Source organism: Natator depressus, chromosome 5, assembly GCF_965152275.1.
Source record: "Natator depressus isolate rNatDep1 chromosome 5, rNatDep2.hap1, whole genome shotgun sequence".
NCBI lineage: Eukaryota > Metazoa > Chordata > Testudines > Cheloniidae > Natator > Natator depressus.
In genome coordinates, this window is record NC_134238.1 from 111,518,168 (window position 1) to 111,544,926 (window position 26,759).

General features: G+C 40.8%; 1 protein-coding gene across 1 annotated transcript in view; it reads left to right on the forward strand.

Annotated features, from left to right (window-relative positions):
• Window positions 1–26,548, forward strand: part of MTAP (methylthioadenosine phosphorylase) — a 56,860-nt gene extending 30,312 nt beyond the window's left edge. The window contains exons 5-8 of the mRNA XM_074953464.1: window positions 9,710–9,812; window positions 14,551–14,790; window positions 18,622–18,744; window positions 25,171–26,548. Of these exons, the coding sequence (XP_074809565.1) occupies window positions 9,710–9,812; window positions 14,551–14,790; window positions 18,622–18,744; window positions 25,171–25,209 (505 nt within the window). The 3' untranslated portion in view covers window positions 25,210–26,548. The remainder of the gene's footprint in view (window positions 1–9,709; window positions 9,813–14,550; window positions 14,791–18,621; window positions 18,745–25,170) is intronic.
• The last annotated feature ends 211 nt before the right edge of the window (window positions 26,549–26,759 follow it).

A 26,759-nucleotide genomic window follows, 5' to 3' on the forward strand; every position in this document is an offset into this window, starting at 1 on the left:
ACTGCATGTGTAACTTTTTGTTTGTGTGTCTCATCCTCTAGAACTTAAGAGGAGTCTGTGGGAAAATTCCTCATTCTTTTATCCTAGCTTCTGGCAGTTTTACACTGCCTGTGAAGGCTGAATGCTTGCATGTCTAGGCTTGTTTTCTGCAGTGCCATTAATTTTAAATTGTAACCTCTCACCAAGTGCCTTTGGTTGTACGATGTGCTGTTTCTTGGAAAACTGAAACCAGTGTGATTTTAAATATAGCGCATGTCTAAGTGACTGAACCCCTGATAGGAGCCCTTTTTGAAAAACTGTTTCCTGTATTTGCAGGTCATGCTGTAGCTCATTTATGTACATTTTGCTTAGAATGCAGTGTTGCCAACGCTTACAAATTTATCACAAGTCGTGGTTCTTTTTATCGCCTGCTCCTTCCTTCAGGCGATTTGGGAGCAGGTTGCTGCAGTCACCTCACTCTCACTTGCAACAGCTCCCATTCCCCTGGCCTCTGCAAGTACCTGCTTTCCTGGCTGCACCCTTCTCTCTCCTCCTGTCTCACCCCTCGCTGTTCCCTGGCCCCAGCAGGAAACTTCTACCCACCCCACTCTGCCCCAAGCCCTCCCTCCCAGCTCCCCTGGAGACCCTACTTCTTCAAGCTTCACCTCCACATTTTGTCTGTCCCCTTTGTCATTTACCCTGTCTGCGACTCCCCTCCTGCTCTTGTGTACTTAACCTTTTCCTGTCCGCTTTCTTTCTTTCTTTCTTTCTTTCTTTCTTGTCCTTTTTCTCCCACTCTTACAAATCTTTATTTCACAGTCACCTCTCAGTTTTTCTCCTGTTAGCTGCCGGGGGCAGCTGTACTAGTCCTAACCCATTGGGCATCCCCACATCCCTAACTACCTCTTATTCTCTAGTCTTTTTTTCTCTAGTTCCACCTCTGCCTTCCCTCTTGAATGCCTGCTTAAAAAAAAAAAATTTGAATACCATCAAAACGTTCACCTCATGAGTCCAAGTAACCATGTGATCTTACAATTGCAACTCAGGTGCTGTTTCTCCTTTCCTCCCCCTATTATTCGTTGCTCTCACTTATTCTGTCATGCCTAAAAGTGAGACAGTATAAGCTCCTCAGGGTAGGCACTGTATCTGTCTTGTTTTGTAAAGTGCCTAGCAAACTTAAGGCATTGTATAAATAATAAATTAGCTTTCAGTTATTGGTACAAATAACAGTACATTGATTTTCTCATTTCCTCCTAGGCTTCTTGCATTGCTTCTCTTTACAGGGTCCCAGTATGACTACATGGGTTAAAGACCTTTTGCTCAGACACACAGTTGTAGAGAATCATGTACAACCTCGATCTGAGTCTCAAAAGAGCAGAAAGCGTGTATAACTTGGCCCCAGCAGCGGCAGTCCCTACCACCTCCCCGCCCCATCTTGAGGGGGCACCACATGAGGCAGGAGCCCCCACCTCCTAGAGTAGGAAAGAGAGAACACCAGATTGACATCTACCTAAGCATCGTCTGGACCTAGCACATGTTGCCAGCAGCCCACCTCCCCTCACCCCCGGATAACAGCCTTCTGCTGTTGCCAGTTAATATAGTCCATCTTGTAGCTAAAGGGGGAGGCTGTTATAATTGGACATAATAGAATTTTGTTTTTATCTGTTTTTTTTTTTTTCTGGAAATGAACAATGAAATTACACACAAAAAGACTGCATGTAAAGAAAGTCAAACAGTCGAAAGCTAGGAAATGCTAAATTTGCTGTTGCCTGCACAACCTTAATGCAGCCCCCTTGTTTAACTACATGATCACACACTATATTTCCTGCAGGACCCCTGTCTTATGCAGTGCCCCGGCTGCATATGCAAGAGGGGGGCAGAATTAAGGTTGCAGGGGCAACTGTAAATTTAGCATTTTCTTAACTTTTGAGTGCTTGACTTTGCAACCTAAGTACCATTCTTTTAAAGTGCTTTTTTGTATGTAATTTTATATGTTAAGGGCCGGTTCTTTTAAAAATGTTGTTATTGCCTTTGATTATTTCTGTGTGTGCGTGCAAATTGTAGAAACTAATGATTTTTGTTTTATAAATGTAATGAAATAACTCCCTGATCTTTTCCCTGCTTCTGTCCAAAAATCCCAGCTGAGCCACAAACCACGTTGTAGGCAGTGACCACCACCCTCACCCTTTTCATAGACATTGCCTTTGAGAGAAGTAAGTCTGGAAGAGTTCTTTTGATGATACAAGCTGTTGTTTGTGAAGGCCTACTGCACTGCTCCCCGAGGCGCTGTGCAGGTTTCTGTCCCACCTGTTGCAGAGAGCTGCTGGTAAAAATGCAATGAGAATGCAACCTGTAGTCTGTTTGCACTGGAAAGTTCAGCGGTGAAGGTATGCAAAGCAAGCTTCTGAGAAGGGGTGTTACCACATTAAAAGGCTGCTTCTACATTTGTCAGTTTTGTTCCTCGAACTTTCTGTATGACGTACCACTGAGACAGTTACAAGGCAGGAGCTTCTTGCCTGGGTGGGAGGGAGGGGGTTCCTTAATGCCCCCGGAGACAGAACCGAGATACCACAAAAAAGAAAAAAACTGAGCACTAGGATTAGCTTTCATAATGAATTTTAGTTTTGCCACTTTGTTACTAGTAATGCTTTGTAGAGGAAGAAAGGGGAATGTGGAATGGACTTAATGGGACTGGGTGCACAGTGAAGTGGTTTTAGATTTAGTCAAATTTTGACCACTGGCATGGACCTAGTGATATAATATAACACTACAAGAAAAACGTAAGTTTCCATACAAAATGAAAACATTTAGCAAAGGCTACTTCTCTCAGCCAGTCTGCATATTTACAGTTTCACTTTGAAGAGTGGCTGTAAAAATAATATTGTCGGGCTCCATGTTTCTTGTGCCTCAGTGACTCCATATCAGATTCGCTCAGAGTACATTAACCCTGTGGACAGCCTGCTGCTCTGCTTAAATCCAATAACAGGCTGTGTAAAGGGAGACACAGGCACAGGGGCCCAGCAGGGCACGTTTGCACACTCTCTTAGTCCATGGAAGGGTGGGGCCTCTGCACCAGCCCCACATAACATCCTTGAGGGCAAGCCAGGAAAGGAGGCCATGGATCCATCATTACCTGAATTCTGCTGCCTTCCTGCTCTGTGCAAGTGGAATGGAGGGCTGGAATAGTAGTGGTGAGGGGTGTACACTGCTGTCCCCTTCCCTGGAGACAGTCTGAGGGAATGGATTTCACCCAGACGTGTATACCTCCAAACACTTCACCCCCATAAAGCTCAGTTACTTGAAATTCACTTCACTTGTATATAAGGCCCACTCTCCCGCAAGTAAATCTTTTTACTGCAGACTTGACCTAGACCTGAAAGTCAAACCTTGTTCTTTCTTGGGTCTTACATCGTCATAAGTTCAAAGATTCCACAACAGGAACGTAGTTTTTAACTATTTGTCTTATAATGGGGCAGAAACCAGAATACAGTCCAGCTCCCTCTTGCCATAGCTGCATTGGCTCTGCAGGAAAACCAGAACCAAAAATTAGAAACCTCATTGGGAGATACAATTCTGGGGAGAAGAGAAACAGGGTACAGTTCTCATGGGTAATGTGGTGCCACTATTGCATAGCGACCTTTTTTTCCTGTAACTGTTTGTTGTTCGGTTACAGGTATTTCCAGACTGTCTGGCAATATCTGCAGCCGTTACAACTAGTCATAACTTGAAATCCTGTTTCACCTATAAATCTGTCAGTGCACCTTGTAGTAATCACTTGAGATGGAGAAAGGAGCATGCCAAAAATCAAATTAGCGTACAGTTATGAAACAATCACAAGTGCTTTGGTAGTAATGCTGACTAGCAGTTATTCAGGTAATTCATGTAATTCAACAAACGGCTTCTGCTAACTAATTGCATCCACATAACAAGGAAAATATCAATTATTCCTTTAGGATTCAGTCTTAAAACAGAGCAGGTGAATAGTCAGCCAGAAAAAAAGAAACAATAATATATATTTCACAAAGAGAGAGACACCTAAAGAGAACACAATTTAATGCTGTAATACAGGTAAGGGACCACTGATCGAAGTGTATGTGAGCCATAATGCTAATAGGGCCAAATTGTGGCTTGGATATTGGGACTGCACAAGTAAATAAGTAGGAGGCCGTAAGGCATTCCCTTTCACCAGCTACCCACATCATCATAGGGAGCAGGGTAAGTGAGGAGGGAGGCTCTGTAGAGATACTCCATTTCTTTCCCCCCTCCACCTCCTGCCCTCTACACAAGTAGGTGAGAGGAGGTGGGCAGAACCTTAGCTCTTCCCCCACGCGCGCGCACACACACACACATTCACACCTCACACACCCATGTAACTGGCACATCTAGAGTGACAAGATGTCCTGATTTTATAGGGAAAGTCCTGATTTGGGGGTCTTTTTCTTATATAGGCTCTTATTACCCCCCACCCCCTTTCTGATTTTTCATATTTGCTGTCTGGTCACCCTAGGCACATCAGACATTAAACCCAGCACAGTTTATTCCTTCCTTGGAACAGTGGGGAAACTGGGAGGGAGATTGACACATTGAGTGTGAAAACATTGTGAGAGTAGATATAGTCACGATCTATCCCTGGGGTAGCAGCTCCCACATATTTGAATCTATATTGGAAAGTCTTTGGTAAGGTTTCTCTATAACCTTTGGCATATGAGCCACAACTAGGGGCAGAAATAGTTCAAATATGGTAAGCAAGAAACTCCAGTCTGGGATTTGCTCAGGATCATTTCAAGTGAAAGTGACTGGCTAATAATGTCTAAACTAGAATCAAGCAGGAAGAGGATTATCTCGCTTTCCATTTCCTCCCATTCTAAATAATTCATTAGCAGACACTTGACACAGGGAAATCACAGACTAGTATGTGATATTAAATTAACTGGATTCTGGTTGCCGCCCTGCTTTATCCCATAAAAGGAAAATTATGTTACTGTTTTGACACATTTCATATAGTAAAAAGAAAAGGAGTACTTGTGGCACCTTAGAGACTAACCAATTTATTTGAGCATAAGCTTTCGTGAGCTACAGCTCACTTCATCGGATGCTGTAGCTCACGAAAGCTTATGCTCAAATAAATTGGTTAGTCTCTAGGGTGCCACAAGTACTCCTTTTCTTTTTGCGAATACAGACTAACACGGCTGTTACTCTGAAACATTTCATATAGTGTATATAGTTTTGCTTACAAATTTAAATTGCTGACCTGTCTTGCTGTTGAATAGCTTCATATTGAATGAATAGTACTTCTTTTTAAACTTTAAAATGTTTTCTTCAAGCCTCCTTTAGTATAAACCATGCCACTGGAATTTAGTATTTAAAATATTTTTAGAAAAGTGCTTACTGGTAACTTGGAGGAGAGATTTTTTTACAAACAATGTGAATAATGCAAAGTTTTCTGCACACATCATTGTTCATACAAGTGTTTAAAGACAAGTAGAAAAAACAAGAAACTAACTGTTCAAATATTGGCTTCCCCTCTTAACATAAACCAGAACTTAAGTGACATCACCACTTAGTAAAAAGCTGGTGCTAAAATATAAATGAAAAACTGATTAGAATATTGTACTACAGCTGAGCATGCAATATGAGCCAAGTCTTGAAGCCCTTATTTAATTTTTTTTAAACCTACCTTGTGCAAAAGAAGTTTTGCCCAAACGAGGATTCAGGAAGGACTTCAGACTTTGGCCCTCTCTCTGCTGCACAGGGGGCAGCGTTTATGAGTGATTTCCCAGTTATTTGTAATTCCTCCCTTTAAACCAAAAAGCCTAGCCATCAAACTATGCAAATCAGACAATATACACAATACATGCTTATAACACGGGACGGTGGAAAGGCGCCGAGGGATTTATGAGGGAGGAGAAATCTTGTGTGAATCTATCATTCTCAATTAAATCTTTAGTCTTTATAAGTGTTTGCAGAAAATCTTCTGTATTGTTCACAAATGTGGCTTTTGTTGTCCTTTCGTTCAAAAACGTTAACCATAACTGTATTTTAAAATAGGGTGGGTAAAGCAGTGGGGAGTCAATACAATACGGTCAAAAATTATTCCTCTGACTCAGAAAAGCACTACAATACGTTGTTAAAGCTGTCCCTATTCAGGAACATACACACTCAACTCTCCGGATATGCTTAAGTCCCATTCGCTTCAGTGTGATTTAAGCACATGTTTAAAGTTGCAAGCACCATTCCTGAATAGGGATTATTTCCTAAATCTGACTTAAAAACCCAGTTAGGGAAACCCCCTTCTTTACAAACTTAATTTTTTTCAAATAAAACATTATCAAAAATACTGTCCCTTTTCTCTTGCTTTCTTCCCACTTTCTTTTTCCTTCCAGAAAGTGGAGAAATGTCACAAAAATAAAGCAAAACAAAACATAGCCCCTTTTCCCCCCAACCCACAAAGACCCCAATCATGCAAATGTGCACATGCATTACTTTTAGTGTGGAAAAGTCCTATTGCCTTCAAAATAAGACATTTTATTAAATTTGAACTGGGTCCAGCAAGGAGAGATACCAACTCTCCATTCATCAGAAGTTCCAGGAATGTTTCTACCTGTGATCGCTTTGACCTTGATCCTGCAAAGATGTCAGCATAGGCTAAAGTGTTTGCAGGATCAGGGCCATCATTATTTTAAAAAGAGTAGGCTAGAGGATTTCATAACAGAAATTAAACTTGTTTGGACAGCCCCTGTTGTTTGTAATGCAATAATGGACTAAGTGCTTCCAGAATACAGATGCAATCTCCACCTCTCTACTCCTGTGTCTCAAGCTTTTGATCAAATTAAAAAAGAAACTTAGAATTTATTAGGCATGAAAATAAAAAAAATTGTGGTTTAATTATGAAAAAGTTCGGTCTTCTGGAGGGAAATGTATAATATAAAAATATACTAGGCAAGGATTATAAACATTCAAGCATAGGGTCAACAAATAGTTAAATGTTCGGCATGAGGGTCAAATTTAAATATTAAAAACTATCTTTTTGTATTATAACCCTTCCCCCCGCACACACTCTTTTTCTCTGTAATTTATCTTTATTTGTAATTTGTCCTATTTGAATTCTTTGGGCAGGGGCCTGCCTATTTTGCATGTATGCTAAGCATCTATTACACCTTTGTGCACTATGAGTAAGGTTAAGATTTTCTCATGGTTACTTTTAGTAAAAGTCAGGGACAGGTCATGGGCAATAAACAAAAATTCACAGGAGCCCGTGACCTGTCTCTGATTTTTACTAAAAATAACAGTGGAGGAGGGTTTGGAGAGGAATGACAGCTGGAGCCCCATACAGAGGGACTGGCAGCCCCAACCCCACTGCCACGGGGGGGGGGGGGGGGCTACAGTCCTGGCCAAAGCCACGGGGCAGGGACGCCGACAGCCACAGGGAGTGGGGGGAACATACAGGCCCGGCTCCAGCCGCCGTCACAGGTTAGGAGCACACACTCCCAGCTCCAGCCATGGGTGGGGTGCACAGCTCCAGCTATGGGTGGGGCGCACAGCTCCAGGCCCCGCTACAGCTGCTGACAGCTGAAGCCAAAGAAGAGGTCACAGAGGTCCAGTAAAGTCACAGAATCTGTGACTTCTGTGACTGAATCTTACACTTAACTATGAGTCGGATTTTCAAAACTTACTGGGAGATTTGGACACAAATCCCATTGCAAGTGTCCTTCCCTCTTATCCCTTCCTTTTATCTCTCTCTCTCTCCCATATGTTTTGAAAGAATACAGCTGAACCAGGTCACTCAAACGGCAGAGAGTATTAAAGAAGCTAAAGAAAAATGGTCTTGTGTTCATGACACATGAGAGAGTGTTGGGGCACCTGTGTTCCATTCTTCGCTCTGCCATTGATTCTGTGTGAACATGAGGCAGTCACCTCAGCTCCCTGTGCCTCCATTTCTGTATCTGTTCAGTGGGGATAAATCCCTACCTCACAGGCTTAGGCTGTGTCTACATTGCCACTTTCAGCACTAAAACTTTCGTCATTCAGGGGTGTGAAAAAACACCCCCCTGAGCAACAGAAGTTTTAGCACTGAAAGGCGCTTGTATAGACAGTGCTACCACCACTCGTTCAGGGTGGGTTTTTTTTATCGCCAGGAGAGCTCTTCCCCCAGTGGTAAAGCGTGTCTACACTACCCACGTCACAATGCTGCTGCGGCCATGCTGTAACGTGGGTAGTGCAGATATACCCTTACATTCATTAATATTTGTGAAGCACCTTGGGATCCTCAGGTAGGAGGAACTATAGACCTGCAAAGTAGTAGTGTTAAACTCCAGTAGGGGGACAAGTCATGTGTGTGCCATACCTTTGACAGTGAATTGCTGTAGCAGGTTCCGGTAGCAAATAGTTATCACTTGTTGTGTATGTTGTGCCTCGGGAATACAGAATATTTAGTATTCTAACAGTATCTTGCCATCACACATTTATGTTCATGTGCAGCTTCCCACTTTGTAATGACACAGCTGTTAGAACAGAAAAACAATGACATAGACTTAGTTCTTTTGTGTAGAACTCAATGCAGCCTTCATATACATGGGCACAACTCCCATTGCAGTCTATTTGGGGCATTCTTCTCAACGCCATGAAGTAACTTTAGATGGTAGCACAATTGTTTCCACACCAGAAAGCTCAAGTTAAATCTTGGGGGGGATTCAATACCACTCATGCTGAAACAGTGGTACTCTTGATGTATTCTGATTCTTATCTTGTGCACGCATAAATTATTCTTCAGTGTAGAACAGATCAGTATTAGGTACACATAATATTAACATACTCATGCCTGTATGCATGACTGCCACCACTTGTCTAAAGGGGGGAAATCAAGTTAAGGTGGAACAAAAAGTTACTTAAAGTGAAGTTAACCTTTCAAGTCAACTAACTCCTGAACTTAAAAAGTCAAATGACAGGGCAAATGTCTTTTTTCCTCTTACTAAGTGGGGAATGATTCTCGGAAGGTTTGTTTTCAGAGGATTTTCACCACCCAATTAACTGAATGGGTGACTCAGCACTATTGAGCGCGTAATGATGTTTTAGTCACAATTCTGACAGATGGCAAAATGGAAAGAATATGTTCTGTTAGCGATGGACAATTCTGCATTGTGTTGAGCTGCATGTTTGTTTGGTTACTTTCATGCAGTGAAGCAGTTTCCCATCTGGAGGAAGGGAGGTAGGGATCACCTTTTCAAATGGGAAAAGTCTGCTTTCAGTTTCAAGCTGTGGACATGGATATAATTCTTTTGAGAAGAGGACTTTTAATTTCAATATTGCTGTGGTTGAATTTGTGCATGTTTTGTTCCCCAAAGTGCCCATTCGTTCAGTGTAAGGTGACTGCCACTGCTTTTTTTTTTTTTTTTTTTTTTTTTTGGTACATTTATGAGTCATTCAAACTGGAGTTTGTTAGGAACTGAAAATTAGTTGTCCTCTTTTTATAGAAGTAATTCATACTTAGATTCCACTTGACTGAACTTAATGTTTTGTAATTAACTGATAATATGCTGCTAGAACTGCTACTTCATTCCCTTCCACCACAATTTCAGAAGATGTATATCAGGGCAAAACAGGTAAAGAATAGTGTTGGAGATGTTTATTAACATGATTTTTCATGCCCTTTCCCCATCAGTTGACAACTTAATCATTCAGCATCCATGAATTTCCTGCTGCTTCTATCTCTAAATATGCTCTTTTTTTCCAGGACTATCAAAAGACACAACACTTTTTATGATGGGTGCTATTCCAATCTTCCAGGAGTATGTCATATTCCAATGGCTGAACCATTTTGCACCAAAACCAGAGAGGTTAGTGGATTTCATAAGAAAAATCAAATATTTAAAAGCTGTTTGGACATGCTATAGACTGACTATGTGGTTCCATAATCCAGGTGCAGTCTCCGCCCCTCTAGTCCTGTGTCTCAAGCATTTGACCAAATTAAAAATAAAATTAGAATTTGCTAGGCATGCGAATAAAAGATTTTGTGGTTTAATGATGAAAAAGGCAGACCAAGTTCTGTCTTCCAGGGAAAAGAATGCCGATTGTATAGTCATTCGTTTAAGAAAGCGTTTGGCAACCTGCATTTCCCCAGGGACTTTCATGGGGATGAAAGGCTTGTAAATTATTAATTACCAATCCATTAAAATGACATTGTGGGCAAACAAGGGAGAGAAAATTGAGGCATGCACCGTCTTTGTACTGTGTATGTTCTGCACTAGCACAGTAGGGTCCTGATCCATGACTCGGGCTCCTCGGTGCTACTGCAATACAAATAATTAATAATAACAACATAACAGTCACAGAAGGTACCAATGTGGCACTTGTTTTTTTACACAATGTCTGAGCAGCTTTACCCATGTATAGCATGTGGCATAGCAGGATGAAGGCTTGTTGTCTTCATTTGATGGAATATATGGGCCCAAAGAATTAAAGGTGTTAACACAACCCAGTCATTAAACAGTTTTAACCAAGGTTCAGCGTTTGGTATAGAGAGACTTTAGCCTGCTTAGTACCATGGCAAACGCACCATTAAACATCCTTTTTAAGCTTTGAGTCAAGATAAGAAGCTTGATAAGAAGGAAAAAGAATTAAAGCATTTGAAATGTAAAGTAGTTAAATAAGGCTTTCATTTTAACATTTCTTGTTTCCTTTTCCTTTAACTGGAGAGTTTGTATAAGGAAAAGCCCCCATGTTTGACAGTCTTTTAGATGGTATTAAAGATGGGAATAGTTGTCCTTTTTTTTTTTTTTTTTTTTTTTTTTTTTTTTTTTGAAGAAAAGAGAAGCTAGTTGAAATGGGCTGGAGCTGTTGTTTTTGATGATGTTGTTAAAGTCCAATCCAGGTTCCTAAGAAGACAAACCAAGACAAACACACACACAGGGGAGAGAAAAAACAGCCAAGATAGAAATGCAGCTTCTGTCTCTGGTGTTGACTTTCACGTGCAACCTCGCTGCTGGAAAAACACAGTCCCAGCACATTGTCTTATTATCCACTCTGAGACCTGGCAAACTCAGCTTTTATCTGCCTCTTTCTGTCACAGGCTTATAGCAATGTTGTAAAATATGTAGTCTTGGCTAGCTAAGACAGATTCTTCTTAGGCAGAAGGAAAAAGAAAGAAGATAGCACAGAGAGAAATAAGGCAGGGAAGGGAAAAGGATGCATTTTATGGGGGTCTCACATCTAGGGTGACCAGACAGTCCCGATTTTGGGGGCTTTTTCTTATATAGGCACCTGTTACCCCCCACCCCCTGTCCTGATTTTTTACACTTGCTATCTGGTCACCCTGCTCACATTCGAGATGGTGTTCAGGATTCAGCCAGAACTGGTGGAAGTGGCGATGTCATCTGCCTCTCTCAAGCCCTGTCTGCTCAGGACATTTCTCAGGATTAGGATGAAGAAGGTCTGGGGTCCAGGAGACAGTGTGGGTGGCAGCCATGATGGTAAAGCTTGCTAGTCAGTTTTTCTCTCCCGAAGTTTCTTCCTTTAAGGACCCCAAAAGGGAGTGATGGGTGGAATAACCCATCCCCTGGTATCTGACATCCCCTAGTATGTTGGATACTAGGCCTAATTGATGGACAAAATAACTTTTGCTCATCAGCTGCTCCTGTTTACCAAGCGTGATCTTAACACAGTCTTTGAGTTACATCAGTAGGCCTTTTTGTTTAGACTAATTCAGTCTTTCTCCCTTTTGTACCTTTTCCCATCAGCATTTGTGATTATAGGTTATTGTGACATCTTATGAACTTTTACTTACTTTTAAAGTTGAGCTCACAATCATGGTAAATTTGTAGGCCCAATTATTACAACAGGCTATATTTAATACTTTTAAGGATGGAGACTAATCTATTCTTATCCTTTTTAAATATTGCTGGTCTTATTGTATGTACCTTGGGATTTCTGTTGTTTGGAGGAGGGTTGTGCTATTTTAACAATAGGAAATGCTGCTGTACTTTTCAGTATTGTTGTTTTAGGGAGGAGCTTGTTTATGGTTAAAAATGCCTTTTTTCAGAGGGGCCAGAATGTTCTTCCATCTGAGCAGAGGGAAAATGAAGAAGGAGATTCATGTTAAGAGTCTCTGCAGAATGCAAGTTGCAGAATGGCATATACACAGAGAGCACAGAATCACTTACAGAAATTATGGTCAGATTAGAATTCAAAAAATCTTTCAACCCACTTAGTCATCATGCTATCAGTTACCATTCCAAGGCAGACAAAACAATAGAGTGCTAAGCAGGTGATTCAGTCTATGTCCAGAGCATTTAATATATCAAGTATCAGTGCTGAGCTGTTAGCTCTTTTTACCGTTTTGCATCATTGTAGATAGATATTGTTTCCGTATAATTAACAAAAATAGTATTTCTCAGTGACTCAAGTTAGTCCTTTGCTTCTTACAGCAGCAATAATAAAAGGGAAGTTCTACACACACACAGTCATAACTGATGGAACCACATCACTGTTTCCAAAACAAAAAAATAGATAAATCATGAATCTAGGGCTCTTTGCAGTTAAATCGATAAATTATAAAGTTAAAGATAGATAATTTTATTGCAATTCAGATATTTTTCTTCAAGTTCTGATTTTATCATATGTTTGATCTATGTCCTGGAGCTTAGCATGTCATCAGAACCCCTCAAAAGGTGTATATTAGTATAATTCCCCTAACCCAATTGTAATAATTAAAACCATACAAAAATCCAGAACTATAAATGTGTTGTGGCTGGATGGAACAACTGGGATATGTAATTCGTAGATTTTTTTTAACAACTAAATATACAAAAAAATCAGAGAAAAATAAACTTTCCAGAATTTTTATAAACTGTAAATCCAAAAACTAAATTAAGAGAAGTTGCCCTGAAATGCAGAATGAAAAAGGAATGATCCTTTTCTGTGTTATAATAAAAGGAAACTATTTTGGAATACTGTGACAGTTGATACTAGTTCAGAGATTGGAACTCACTGGAAACAATGTACAAATAGTAAAAGTGAACAGATACAGCAGGGGTGGCCAACCTGAGCCTGAGAAGGAGCCAGAATTTACCAATGTACATTGCTAAAGAGCCACAGTAATACATCAGCAGCCCCGCATCAGCTCCCCCAGCTCCCAGTGCCTCCCACCCACTGGCAGCCTCACCGATCAGCATCTCCCCCTCCCTCCCCGCACCTGCCGATCAGCTGTTTCGTGGGGTCCAGGAGTCTCTGGGGTGGAAGGGAGGAGGAGCGAGGGCACTGCAGGCTCAGGGGAGGGGGCGGGAAGGGGTGGAGTGGGGGCAGGGCCTGTGGCAGAGCGAGGGGTTGAGCAGTGAGCACCCCCCAGCACGTTGGAAAGTTGGCGCCTGTAGCTCCAGCCCCAGAGTCGGTGCCTATACAAGGAGCCGCATATTAACTTCTGAGGAGCCGCATGTGGCTCTGGAGCCACAGGTTGGCCACCCCTGCGATATAATATTCCTGGTCAGGATTGCACAGACTAATGACCAACATCTAGTGTACGTCAACACATAGAGTTTAGCCACTGGCGTGGGAATTAAGGGAGAGGTATAACCCTCACATCTCCAAATCAATACATTTCTCTCCAAATTTCCACCATACTTCCCTCGCCCACATACTTAGACTTTTCTTAAAATTTCCCACCCTTGCTATCATCAGTTCAGCTCCACCTTTGGGAGCAATGGTGGTATTGTTCGTGTAAACTGGCCACCAGCATTTCCACTACCACATTGGTTAGACTTGTTCTGACCAGAAGTCTCACTGTAAGCAAGGCCTGGGTATCGAACACACTTGCTTCCTGTCCTCCTCACCCAGTGCTGGAAACAGAATCCCACTGGTATAAACTGGATCAGATGAGTTCAACACCCACTACAGCAATGCAGAGCAGGCATCCAGGTAAGCCTCCTTTCTGACAATGGATGTTAAAACACAGTTGATCCTATCGTCATCAGTAGGACGATTTGTTTTCAGCCCTGAAAGAGGAAGCTGAAATGGGAGTGGGTTTCCTTGTTTGACACTTGTTGTCAAATTAGGCTCACATTCATAGTAAAAAGCAGGTCTGGCTAAACCATGGCTGGCGAGCCACATGCATCTCTTTTACAGTTAAAGTGCGGTTCGTGGAGTGTCCCCTTCCCCCTGCATCCTACCTGTTCTCACCTACTAGACTGGGGGAAGGAGTTCGGGGCTTCTGCCCTGCAGCAGGGTGGTGGGGCTAGGGAGGGGAGAGGGAGTAGGGAAGGCACCAGGGCTCGAGGCTTCAACCAGGCACCGCCCTGCAAGGATGAAGCCCTGAGCCCGGCAGGTGCCACCCCACGGGGCAGGTTGTGAGTGTCATGTGGGTCTCGAACTTCTGAAGATTATCGTATGCAGCTCTGAGGGTCTGTAAGTTTGGTCACCACTGGTATAAAGACAGCCTTATTGTGTGAAAGTTATTCAGGTGAGAGACAAGAGTACCCCCCAAACAGAGATATTTGTTCTTTACTTACTTCTCTTGTATGAGGACATAGTTGGCTTCACGTAGGTGATTAATAATTTGCTATTTCTGTGATAATATTTTTGAAGGTTCTTATGGAGATTGCCAAGAAGCATGGGATTAAGTGCCACTCAAAGGGGACAATGATCACCATTGAGGGGCCACGTTTCAGTTCTCGGGCAGAAAGCTTGATGTTTCGCAACTGGGGGGCTGATGTTATCAACATGACCACAGTTCCCGAGGTGGTTCTTGCAAGAGAAGCCGGAATCTGCTATGCAAGTATTGCTATGGCAACAGATTATGACTGCTGGAAGGAGCATGAAGAAGCCGTGAGTGAAGCTTCTGTTTTGTTCGGTCTTGTTGTTTTAGATTATGGCAAACTATATGTAGTGCAAGTGCATAAAGTTATACAGTTCTTGATAGAAATCACAGTAGGCCCTTTCATACCAGACAAATTCTGCTCTTAATTACACCAGTTTATACCCTAATTCACTCCGTTGAAGTCATTGGAGGCATTCTGAAATAACAAAAGTGTCAGTGAGAGCAGGACTGAGTCCAATATCCCTGCTTTTTCCTTTAAAAAGTTCTCTTATCAGAATAAAACTGTTCACCTCTTATTGTGTGAATCAGGGTATGTGTATAAAGCCAGTTGTGACATCATTTTCCTGTAACTGACCTTGTCCTAAGTCTCTTGAGCTCTCCACAAAAAAACACATCCTTTTTAGTTCTTATATCTCTTTCTCATGTAATATATTCAAGAACAACCACTAACCAGCAGAATGCTTACGGTGCTTGCCAGTTGAACCTTAGTCATCACAGAAAATGGCAGCATCAACTGTAGGACTTGCAGAAATGCAGACTGTTGTATATATTAGTTAATACACGGTCAAAGCAACACTGTAAAATTGCTTGTTCTATATTTTTTATGTTTATATGAAATCTTTCCTAGCTTTTGGGTGGCATTTTGGTTTTGGCCTGAAAGCAAGTGTATTTAAAAAATAATTTATACAGAAAACTAAATAATTCCAAACTGGAAATGTGCCACTTTTTTTTTTTTTTTTTTTTAACAGCAAGTGTCATTAAACATTGGGATCACGATGTCAAGAGATGTGGTGGATTCTCCATCACTTGTAGTCTTTAAATTGAGATTCATTGTCTTTTTAAAAGAGACCATCCTGTTCAACCAATAGTTGAAAATAGAAAAATACATAGGTGAACTTCTGTGGCCTGTGTTGTGCAGGAAATCAGACAAGATGACTACAGTGGTCCCTTCTGGCCTTAAAGCATCTGTCTTGGATGATTTAGAAACAACAAATCCTAAATCTTGGCAGGGGGTTACACTAGAAGTAATGGAGGAGGAGAAGGATCTTGGAGTATTGGTTGATCATAGGATGACTATGAGCCGCCAATGTGATATGGCCGTGAAAAAAGCTAATGCGGTCTTGGGATGCATCAGGAGAGGTATTTCCAGTAGGGATAAAGAGGTTTTAGTACCGTTATACAAGGCACTGGTGAGACCTCACTTGGAATACTGTGTGCAGTTCTGGTCTCCCATGTTTAAGAAGGATGAATTCAAACTGGAACAGGTACAGAGAAGGGCTACTAGGATGATCCGAGGAATGGAAAACTTGTCTTATGAAAGGAGACTCAAGGAGCTTGGCTTGTTTAGCCTAACTAAAAGAAGGTTGAGGGGAGATATGATTGCTCTCTATAAATATATCAGAGGGATAAATACCGGAGAGGGAAAGGAATTATTTAAGCTCAGTTCCAGTGTGGACACAAGAACAAATGGTTATAAACTGGCCACCAGGAAATTTAGACTAGAAATTAGACGAAGGTTTCTAACCATCAGAGGAGTGAAGTTTTGGAACGGCTTTCCAAGGGAAGCAGTGCGGGCAAAAGATCTATCTGGCTTTAAGATTAAACTCGATAAGTTTATGGAGGAGATGGTATGATGGGATAACATGGTTTTGGTAATTAAATATTCATGGTAAATAGGCCCAATGGCCTGTGATGGGATATTAGATGGGGTGGGATCTGAGTTACCCAGGAAAGAATTTTCTGTAGTATCTGGCTGATGAATCTTGCCCATATGCTCAGGGTTTAGCTGATCGCCATATTTGGGGTCGGGAAGGAATTTTCCTCCAGGGCAGATTGGAAGAGGCCCTGGAGGTTTTTCGCCTTCCTCTGTAGCATGGGGCACGGGTCATTTGCTGGAGGATTCTCTACTCCTTGAAGTCTTTAAACCACGATTTGAGGACTTCAGTATCACAGACATAGGTGAGAGGTTTTTTGCAGGAGTGGTGGGTGAAATTCTGTGGCCTGCGTTGTGCAGGAGGTCAGACTAGATGATCATAATGGTTCCTTCTGACCTAAATATCTATGAATCTAGGTGACCCTTGCAGTCCCTTCTACCCCTATGATTCTAAATCTGTGAAAGAAAAATCAGCATTTAGGGCCAGATCTTCTATTGGATGTGTGTGCACAGCTGCCACTTAAATCATGGGGAGGGCATCAGTAGCAGAATTTTACTCTTAGTCCATTTATGACGGTGCTGGTCAAAGCTCAATAGTTAAGTTTTTGTTTGTGGGGAGTGTTGTTTGTTTTATTGCATTTGAAGCACTGGGGGGAGGGATAGCTCAGTGGTTTGAGCATTGGCCTGCAAAACCCACAGTTGTGAGTTTAATCCTTTAGGGGGCTATTTAGGGATCTGGGGCAAAAACTGGGGATTGGTCCTGCTTTGAGCAGGGGGTTGGACTAGATGACCTCCTGAGGTCCCTTCCAACCCTGATATTCTATGATTCTAAGTTGGGATTCAATATCTTTGCTATCTAGGAAGAATACAGTGTAGCCTTCACAAAATTACAACACAGGTAAGGTATCTAAACAGCCTTATTGTTGTCCTGTAGTGATGCCCTGAGATAACGATACAATTATGATAAATGCAAAATGGTGTATTGATCCCAGATTAAATGCAACTGATTTTTAAAGATGGATTTGGGTTCTTTTTTCCAGGATGATACCATTACAAGACAGAAGGTTGTTTTGGTTCCTTAGCTGTATATTTCCATACCTTTTGACATATTTGGATTTCTTTCAAGTTTAACCTTAACTCTGAATTTTCTGGGTTTGCAGTGCTTGTGTTTGGGATATTTACAACACCCCTGTAGTGTATTTTACCCTACATTACTTATATGCATTCTCAACCCTACCTCCATCTTAACATAGTTTTGATCTGGAAAGAACCATGTTAGTTGCAAAATTGAAACAGTTTTCTGCAATATTGATCTGTCTGTGCGCAGATGCGTCACAAAGATGCAGGCAAACAGCAGCGAGGATATGGATCCCTGAGAACTTCACTTGCTTTCTGCATTGATAGTCCCATAAAATGCATGTAATGGGATAGACACAGTCAGGATATTGTAGATTCTTCAGTTGAATTTTTGAAGACTGAAAATATTTATGTGCCTACAGTGTCCATTATTATACAGTAAGATTTCAGCCAGTGATGGCCCACTAAAATCTAACTTATACCTTCACAAAGAACATTGAAGCTTTGACTGATGCTGTGAAAATTACCTCACTGCAGCATTTTATTTAAAGCTGCCAATGTCATCCTGAGAATAGCAGTGGAAATTTTTCCTGCAGTTAAAACTTAATAGCCACTTTCTCAGGTTGTCCAAGGTTGTCTTTGTATAAAGAGTAATTTTTTACATTTTCAAACATTCTGTGGCAAGAGGTCTCACTCTACTCAGATGTGTCAGCTCAGTATTATTATAGTTACGAAGCATAAGATGGCTAGAGTAAACATAAGTCACCGTTTCCACACCAATGCCCCAGTCCTTCAGTCCTTACTCTGGTGAACAGTTTCATTGAGGTATCTTGAGTATGGACTTTGTAGAATCACTCTCCCATTGTACAATGTAACAAAAAAAGAAACTATTGAGTCTTTAAAAAGATCTTCTCTGTGACTTCTTGTCATCTCAATTTAAAATGCATAGAGGATTTTTTGTTTTTATTCATGTGTTCTGTTCTGAGCTAAAACAGTTGGATGGGGAATGATATGTAGGGTGTTGCTTAATTAGGAGTTGAGTTTTGTGCAACATTATCTATTTTACAAACAAGTTTGAGAAGATCATTATTTTTTATTGTATTTCTAGGTTTCAGTGGATAAGGTTTTAAAGACTCTGAAAGAAAATGCAAACAAGGCAACAAGCATACTTCTTACTGCTATACCTCAAATAGGTTCCATGGACTGGACAGAAACTCTGCATAACATGAAAGTAAGCACAATATTTGAACAGGTTTTGGGGGGCACTGTGGGGAGAGGGGAAGGAAAGAAGTGCATGCTGTGTAACGATACTGCCATTCAAAACACCATTTAAAAAAATTTGTAATTCAACAATGTCGCAATAAGCAAGGAAGTCACCAGGAGAGAAAAGGTTCATTACAGAGTTTGACAAGCTTTATTGCAAACAGGTAGCCTCAATTTTACAAGTATTTCAAAAAGTAGAGGGACATCTGCAGTACATGTATTAAAGCTGTGGTACTCCTATAGCGAGGAAAAGTACAAATCTGCATGAGTCTCCATATTACAGACCTACATCTCTATTCAGTGGAGAGCTCAAAATAATAGTGAGCCAAATGGAGAAGATTAAACCCATTTGCACTTGTGAGTTTGCAAAAGGAAAGTTGTTCGTTGGGTAACACAAGGAGAACAATGTAGATGTTCAGAATTCTATTCACCCTGGCACTGCTGTGACAGTAGATGCACAAAGCGGGATTGCTAGGTTGAAAAGGAAATACCTTTTTGAAGTGTTATGGAGAGAGAATTTCAGACAAACACTTTTAAAACATACAGGGTTGGCTTATGCAAATTCCACATCTCAGCTTCATCCAGTCACTTTATACCTTTGCCTAGGGGAGAGAATCTTTGTCTCAGATGTTAAAATGTTGATCTCTTTCCTACTCCTCCCCATGCCTTCCTCATGCACAGGCACTTCCTGACTCCTCTTGACTCCCTTACTTTCTAGTGTCAGAGGAGCTGAGGGGGACAGAGGGCAGAGTGGGGCTGTGAAGGGCAGGCAGCAGAGGCAAGCCAGGTATGTGTGGCAGTCTGAAGGAATGAAGGGCTGTGTATTGGGGAAGGAGGCTGTGTTAGGGAGAGTGGTGCTGTTTAAGGGAGGGAGGCCTGGGGGCAGTAAACAAGACCAGTCCCTGAGTGCTGATGTCTCTGCACTTTAAGGGCTCCCTCTGTGCTCCTCCCTTAGCACTTGAAATTTGAAGTTCCAATAAAATTATTATTTTAAAAATCTGTGTTTTCATATGGTCCAGTTAGCAGGGTGGATTTGATTTAAATCAAATTGATTTAAATCACTAGTCAGGAAGACTCTATTTAATAGTGGTTTTCTACATAAAAGTGCATTCTTGTTGGTTGTTATAACCTTAATACATATTCTTCACAACTCAGAGATAGATGTAGGTTTCATTTTTAGAAGGTACACACTATACATTTTTAAACAGTGATTTATTTTGAAAACTTTTCAGATTAGTTTTACAGCTATATCAGAAAATGAGTGATTGTTTAGTTATTTCATTTACCAAAGGTAATTGAAGCAGATATTTATGAAGTCACTGGGAGGTGAACTATCTCCAATTCAACATGTTAATCACTAATATTTGGAGGATATTCTTGCCCTGCTGTATTAGGAGGAAAACATCACCAACAAACATTTAAACTGTTTTATTTAACTAAAACAACAACGTTAAGTATTCTGGATTTTTTTCTTCAACAGCAAACATATAGTATTTTAACAAAAAAGTTATGTCCCTCCCTTCTCACATTTATCTCCAGACTTCTTCTCCTTGTCCAGATCTATTCCACCCCCAACAATCTTCTATTCATTGAACTTTTTGAAACTTTGCACTTTTAGAGAGAGGTAAGGGATTGACTCTGTGTACACAAATTTGCAGAGGGACAATAGAGTTGAGGTCTGTTATTTCTCACCTCTATATATTTATTTATTTAAAAACATTTTTGCTGTTAACAAGCATGTTACCTCTGGAGAAACAAATCCACAGTCTGAGAACTGCAAAACTAAGCATCTCTGATGGTATCTTGTAGATTGTCCCATTGGGTAGATAGAAAGATTAACCTAAATAATCTATAGAGAAGCCTGTAGAACCCCATAAGATTGGGTCCCTAATCCATGAATTATTGGAACTCATTTACAACACTTTTCTTAAACAGTACATGAACATATTATCTCATACTATAGAATTAGAATTTATCATCCCTATTCCATGATGAAATATCTTTGAGCTATAATGTATTTTAATTAAAACTATCTTTAGATAGGTTTTTTCCTCAAAAAGCATTTTATCAAAAAAATCTGATTTAAATAAAAAAAATCACTGATTTTTATTCACCCTGCCAATTAGTGGAGGAGATGTGAGTCTTATGTTTTTGATGTATTCAAAGCCATGCTGTCTCAGGCAAAACTCAAGCATGAATCCTTAAACAAGTTTAAGCTTTGAATTGACCGTAGGGTAGGTTCACATGGCTACAATACAAAACCATAAGATGGGTCCCCGGCTAACCTCTTCCCTGCTCCAGCTAAGCACTAATATTAGCACTAATATTGCTTTGTCTTTTTCTGTCTTCTGGGAGGGGAGTTTAGTTACCTGTAATGCTGTCTCCTCCTCCCAACACTTGTGTGGGAGGCCAGCTAGCTCTCTTCACCCTCCTGCAGTCTTTGGGAAGTTGTGAAGCAGGTAGAGGAGGGGGGTAGTCAGAAAAGTCAACCTTCTTCCCCCTTCCCAATCCACAGAAATCATCCTCAGGGAAATGGACTCTAAAGTTTTTGGCTTTTTGGGTTTGTTTTGTTTTAATTAAAAATGATCCAGTGACCTCTGTTTGACCCACAGATGTTTTCAAGTTCACTGTCACATGTCTTGCCGTGTCACTTGGCCACCTTGGGTATGTCTACATTGCAGTTAAACATCCATGGCTTGCCTATGTCAGCTGGCTCAGGCTAGGGGACTGTTTAATTGTGGTGTAGATGTCTGGGGTCCCAGAGCCATGGAGTCTATTTCCCTAAGGATGATTTTTGTGGATTGAGATGGGGGAAGAAGGTTGATTTTGGTGGTTACCCCCTTATCCCGAGTCCTGTGAGCCCGAATCAGCTGACGTGGGCCAGCCATGGGTATCTAATGGCAGTGTAGATGTACCCTTTGTATACTTCAGTGTCAGTTATGGGGTTGTCCTGTCAGTTCGTACATCAGGGTGGGGCAGTGCTGCTGGCTGGAGAGAGCTGAGGTTCCCTGTGCCCTGAGTCATGAAGCTTCAGTCCTTCCCTTGTTGATTGTGGTCAGGTCTGAGTGTTTCAGGAGTGGAGAAAACGATACTGGGAGTAGCTTTTGGAATTTGGGATGAGGGTCTTGGAAGCTGCTAATGGGGCTGGGATCAGGAATAGGGAATTGCCTGACATGAATAATTAAGGAATTGCTGGGTTGGAGTCCTGGAAGGAAGCTAGGAGGTTAGAAGTTGTGCCAGGCCAGTGGCACTTTGGGAAAGTGGTAGGAAAGGCTGAGGGTTAGACAGTTGGTTAGGTTTTGCTGAGGAGGACTAGGATTTTTGAAGCACTGAATGGTGGTAAATAAGATTTGGGATTGGGCCTTATTGTTTGTAGATAGGGATAGAAACAATTATGGGATGGAATAGGGACAGAGATACACTGGGTGTATGTTATAATTGAACCATACAGTTAAAAAATCCCCTCCCCCACTTTGGAGCTAGGCAAAGCTTTCTTCCATGTAAATTCTTGTTTGCCCCCTTTAAACATCAGCAGTTTATTTTGTGATTAAATTTGTTTTTCTGACCCTGTCCTCTCTTCCTGTTTGAACTAAAAACAAAGTGGCAGCACATGCCAGATCCCAGCTGGTATTCTGGGGCCCTGCTACACAGGTAAAAGAACAATCACCACTTCCATGCTTCAGCAGCTGGGTGCTGATGGACTGCTGTAAAAAGCTTGCTTCCATGAACAGCAATTCTGGGAAGCATGAGACTGAGGTCAGAGCCTTTGCCCTCAACCCCTACTGGTAACACCACCTCCCCTCATCCACTCTCCTTCCCTCTGCTCATTACTGTGGGTGGGGAAACTTACTCAGGGAGGCATTTGCCTCTTTCTCCTTCCCCTGCCCCCACACCTTGCAGCTGAAGTTTGCATGGGCCAACCTCCCCTATTAGAAGTTTTTGCAGTGTTTAACAGAGATGTTGAGTGAAATGTTCTTACTCCTGTGGCAAGATTTCAGCATAGCATCTTTCACCCTGCCTGTCGTCTCGTGCCTGTTCTCCTGTCTTTTGCTCTCAGATATATCTCTGATCACCCTCCCTTGTCCTCTCTTTAGTGAGAAAGAAAGTGAACCTTAGTTTGGAGGTCAAAGATATAAAAATGAGCTTTAACTGTTTCATGTGGGTGGTTTGGTTTTTTGGGGTTTTTTTGTTTGTTTTTTTTAAATGTCAACTCATCGACAGAGACACAAGGTGGGTGAGGAAACATTGGACCAACTTCTGTTGGTGAGAGAGAGAAGCTTTTGAGTGTACACAAAGCTCTTCTTCAGCCTGAAAGCTTGTCTCTCTTACCCACAGGAATCGGTCCAATAAAAGATAATACCTCACCCATTTTATTTCTCTACTATCCTGGGACCAACATGGCTACAATAACATTTCATACAGCTCATCTACAGGTCAATTTTATATATTATCGAAGTTGTATTGAGTCAAACTAAGAGTCACCCCGCTTCAGACTCTCACTGTATTTCATAGCCTTCATAAATGATCATTAATAATAATTACCTCTCTGAAGGCATAGCAGTTGTACTAATGCTGCTCCTTTAAGGAACAGATGGGATAGAATGCCTGTAGGCTTCCAGAACAGGACATGCTGATGTCATTGCATTTGTGCCACCAACCAGGAAATACCAAAAATGTTAACTAACTTGTAAGCCCAAACACAGAATCAATTGCATAAGTGATGGAAGACTCATTTGATTTGAAAACAGATCTTATGTTTGTGATACTTTAGTAACAAAGCTAAATAAACTATGTAGAGCCCTACATAGTTTTGTTTAGCAAGTGAAAGCTCATGAATAGCCCTTTGACTGATACATGTTTAGACTTGCTCTTTATTTAGCATACCCATGAGGTAGTCTAAGTTTGTTACTATGCTATTCTATCTTGAAAGTATGTCCTCTATCTTTTGTTAGTCATTTGACTGGGGAAAACATTGGACAGAGAAAAACTCAGTCTCTTTGCTGACCAGAATTTCAACTCATGGGCTAGGTGACGATCGGTGATGGTGTTTGGACCCAACACAAAAACACAATACAGTTTAACACAGTGTGGCACAACCAGCAGTCTTGGGTTGAGAGTAGCTGAGTACTGGGATAGAAAGGAAATTTCATGTTAAGACTGCCTTCTAGAGCACATGTAGGGAAGTCTGTTCACACAAAGGCCTTAATTCTGCAGTGAGTGCCACACAGACAGACTCCAGTCCCCATACAGAGACCCACTGACTTTTGGATACATTTAACAAACAAACAAACAAACAAAAAATCCCACAACACTTATTTGCCTAGATGTTTTAAATAATTCATTTCAAAGGCCTAATGTAGACAGGGCAAATTGTATTTTAACATGTTGGCTGATCAAGGTGGTTAGTAGGTAAGAGTTCAGGGATCTCCTTAACCAGCTAACACATGCTAAATTATAGTTTGCCCCTGTCTACAGAAGGGCTTTAAAATGTGTTTCCTAGCTAACCTTTTTTTCTTTTTTTTTTTTTTAAATCTGAGTTTACGTGTACCCTAAGTGACATGTGTAGTCACTACACTCTTGAGGCCCTGATCCAACAAAAGTGGATGTACATGGAGTAACTATATTCATGGGAATAGTCTCAATGAAGTCTGTGTGCTTAAAAGTACTTGTGTGAAATGGGATTCCGTGCAGGGTTTACTGCAGGGTCAAGGAGTGGGGTCCAAAAGGGCCGAGCTTCTACCATTAAACTCAGTGGAAATTGCGAGTGCTCAACATCTCTCAGACTCGGACACTCAGCTTGGCCCAGGCCAGTCCTTAAGTGTCATGAGCATTGTATTCGCTGCATACTATCTTAAGGAAAACAATAGTTTCTCATTACTTTCAATTTTCTGATGCTCAGGGGTTTTTACATAAGTTAAAGGAACATGCAAAACCCATTTTCTTTTTTAGCATTTTTGTTATTTTCAGAATTTTAGGATTAAGTTTACTTTTAGATTTCTGTAAATCCAAAGGGTGTGACCAAGATGCTACTTTTTAAACAGTTAAAATACCCAAATATGGGACTTTTCTTAACTTTAGTTTTTAAAGCTAAGTATTAATTTTAATCTAGAACTTTGTGGAGTTGATTTGTAACAACAATCACCAGTTAGTACGTATGGAAAATTGTAATTACAGGGTACTAGGTTCACAATTGCTGGAGGTTAAACGATCTGTTCTCCTTGTCTCACCATCTGGTTTTTTTCAGGGCTACTGCACACATCAAGAGAATTCATACCTGTTTCTAATCTGCATGCAAGCAACATGGTTTACTGTTGAGAATGCTTTAAAATTTAAAGGGGTGTGTGTGTGTGTGTTGGGATAGGGTATATTCAACTATTTTGATTTTGTATTTCAGTGTACTGTGCAGTGCTCAGTCATGTTACCAAAACATTAAAAGCATGGATGGGCTCTGAAGTTTGGATGCTCGGAAGAAAGGAGAGGATCAGTCTTGAACATCTAACAATTACAATGTTTTGGGAATTTGATGTTTAGCATGAAAGAATATAGTAAACGTTGCACTGGTCTATTTCTTGTCTGCTAGTAAAGTATCATGCTAAAGACTGTTGAAGAACTTACCAATAGCCTTGGAATTTATTGACTGTGTGAATTGGTAGGGCAATGGGATAAGCATTCCATAACAAATTATCACATTTAAGATCCTAGAACTTCTGTTCTTGTTTACAAACTTCAGATGAGAAAGTGCTTCATTCATCTTTTGCTCAATAATAGCTGTTCATTCATGGCCTGGAAGAAGGCAAGAGAAGAGGAGGGCTTAGATTGTGTACTCTTATTGATCAGTTTAAAAAAATAAAGACTTCAGAAAGTTAAAACGACAGAGCTATTAGCTGCTTTGCTATCTCCTTTTTCTGAGAGCAAACTATCTTTTATCACAGAAATATAACTGAAGGACTATAGGTTACTTAAGAAAATACACTGCAGTATTTTTATATTTTTTTTATATATGTTACCTGTATTGATTTTCACTGTTCTCTTATGAAAAAAATTGCTTTCTGTGGGGTTTGTGACTTGGACATCTTAAGCCCAAATTTTAAAAGCATGTCCACTTTTACTGCCATACTGTTTCACCATAAGTAATTGTGCCAGCTGTTTTGCAGCAGCAATAATTTGGAGTTCAAATGTCACCATTTTAAATGTTTACTTGATTGCATGAGCAAGTCAGGAGACAGACATCCAGATTTGTGTCTGCAGTTGATTGCAGGCACATATATTTACAGGTACATAAATATTCCTGCAAAATTGGAGTCTGGATTTCAATCTCTTTAAAAAATTAGACTCATGAAACTTTATGAACGTATGTTTCTCAATTTTAGCTTGAGCTGCTTGAGTTTCGGAAGGAATGATGTCCATCAAGGATCTGATCCAGGGCCCACTGCAGTCACTGGAAAGACTTCCATTGTCTTCATTGGAGTTGGCTCAGGCCCTAATTAACTAAAACTGAAGTGACAAATTTAGAACAACATTTTGGCCTGATGCCACTGTCTGTTCTGTACACCAGGGGTAGCATTTTCTGTTACATTTGTCTACAGAATTCTTTTTCTTTAGTTTTATTCTGATTTACAGCTATGTTAGTGATGAATGTATCTACTGTTGATTGTATCCCATGTATATATTCATGCACTCTACATTTTCTACTGCATATGCAGAATGAATACAGTTTGCCTTCAAGAAAATAATCTGCTGCTGCTTGTCTAATAAATAAACCAAATGTAACCTCCTGCTTCTATAAATTGTGTGGGAATGGCTTTGTTTTCTTTCTGGACATTATTCAGATAACTGAGTTTAACTGTTTGAATTCAAAAATACTGGATCAGCATGGAATTAGTCTATACGGTAATTCACTAACACTGTATTAATGGGAGTTGAAGATCTGGGAGTGTATTGTACTACTTTTGTGTACACCTATGCAAAACCTTGCATAGTTAA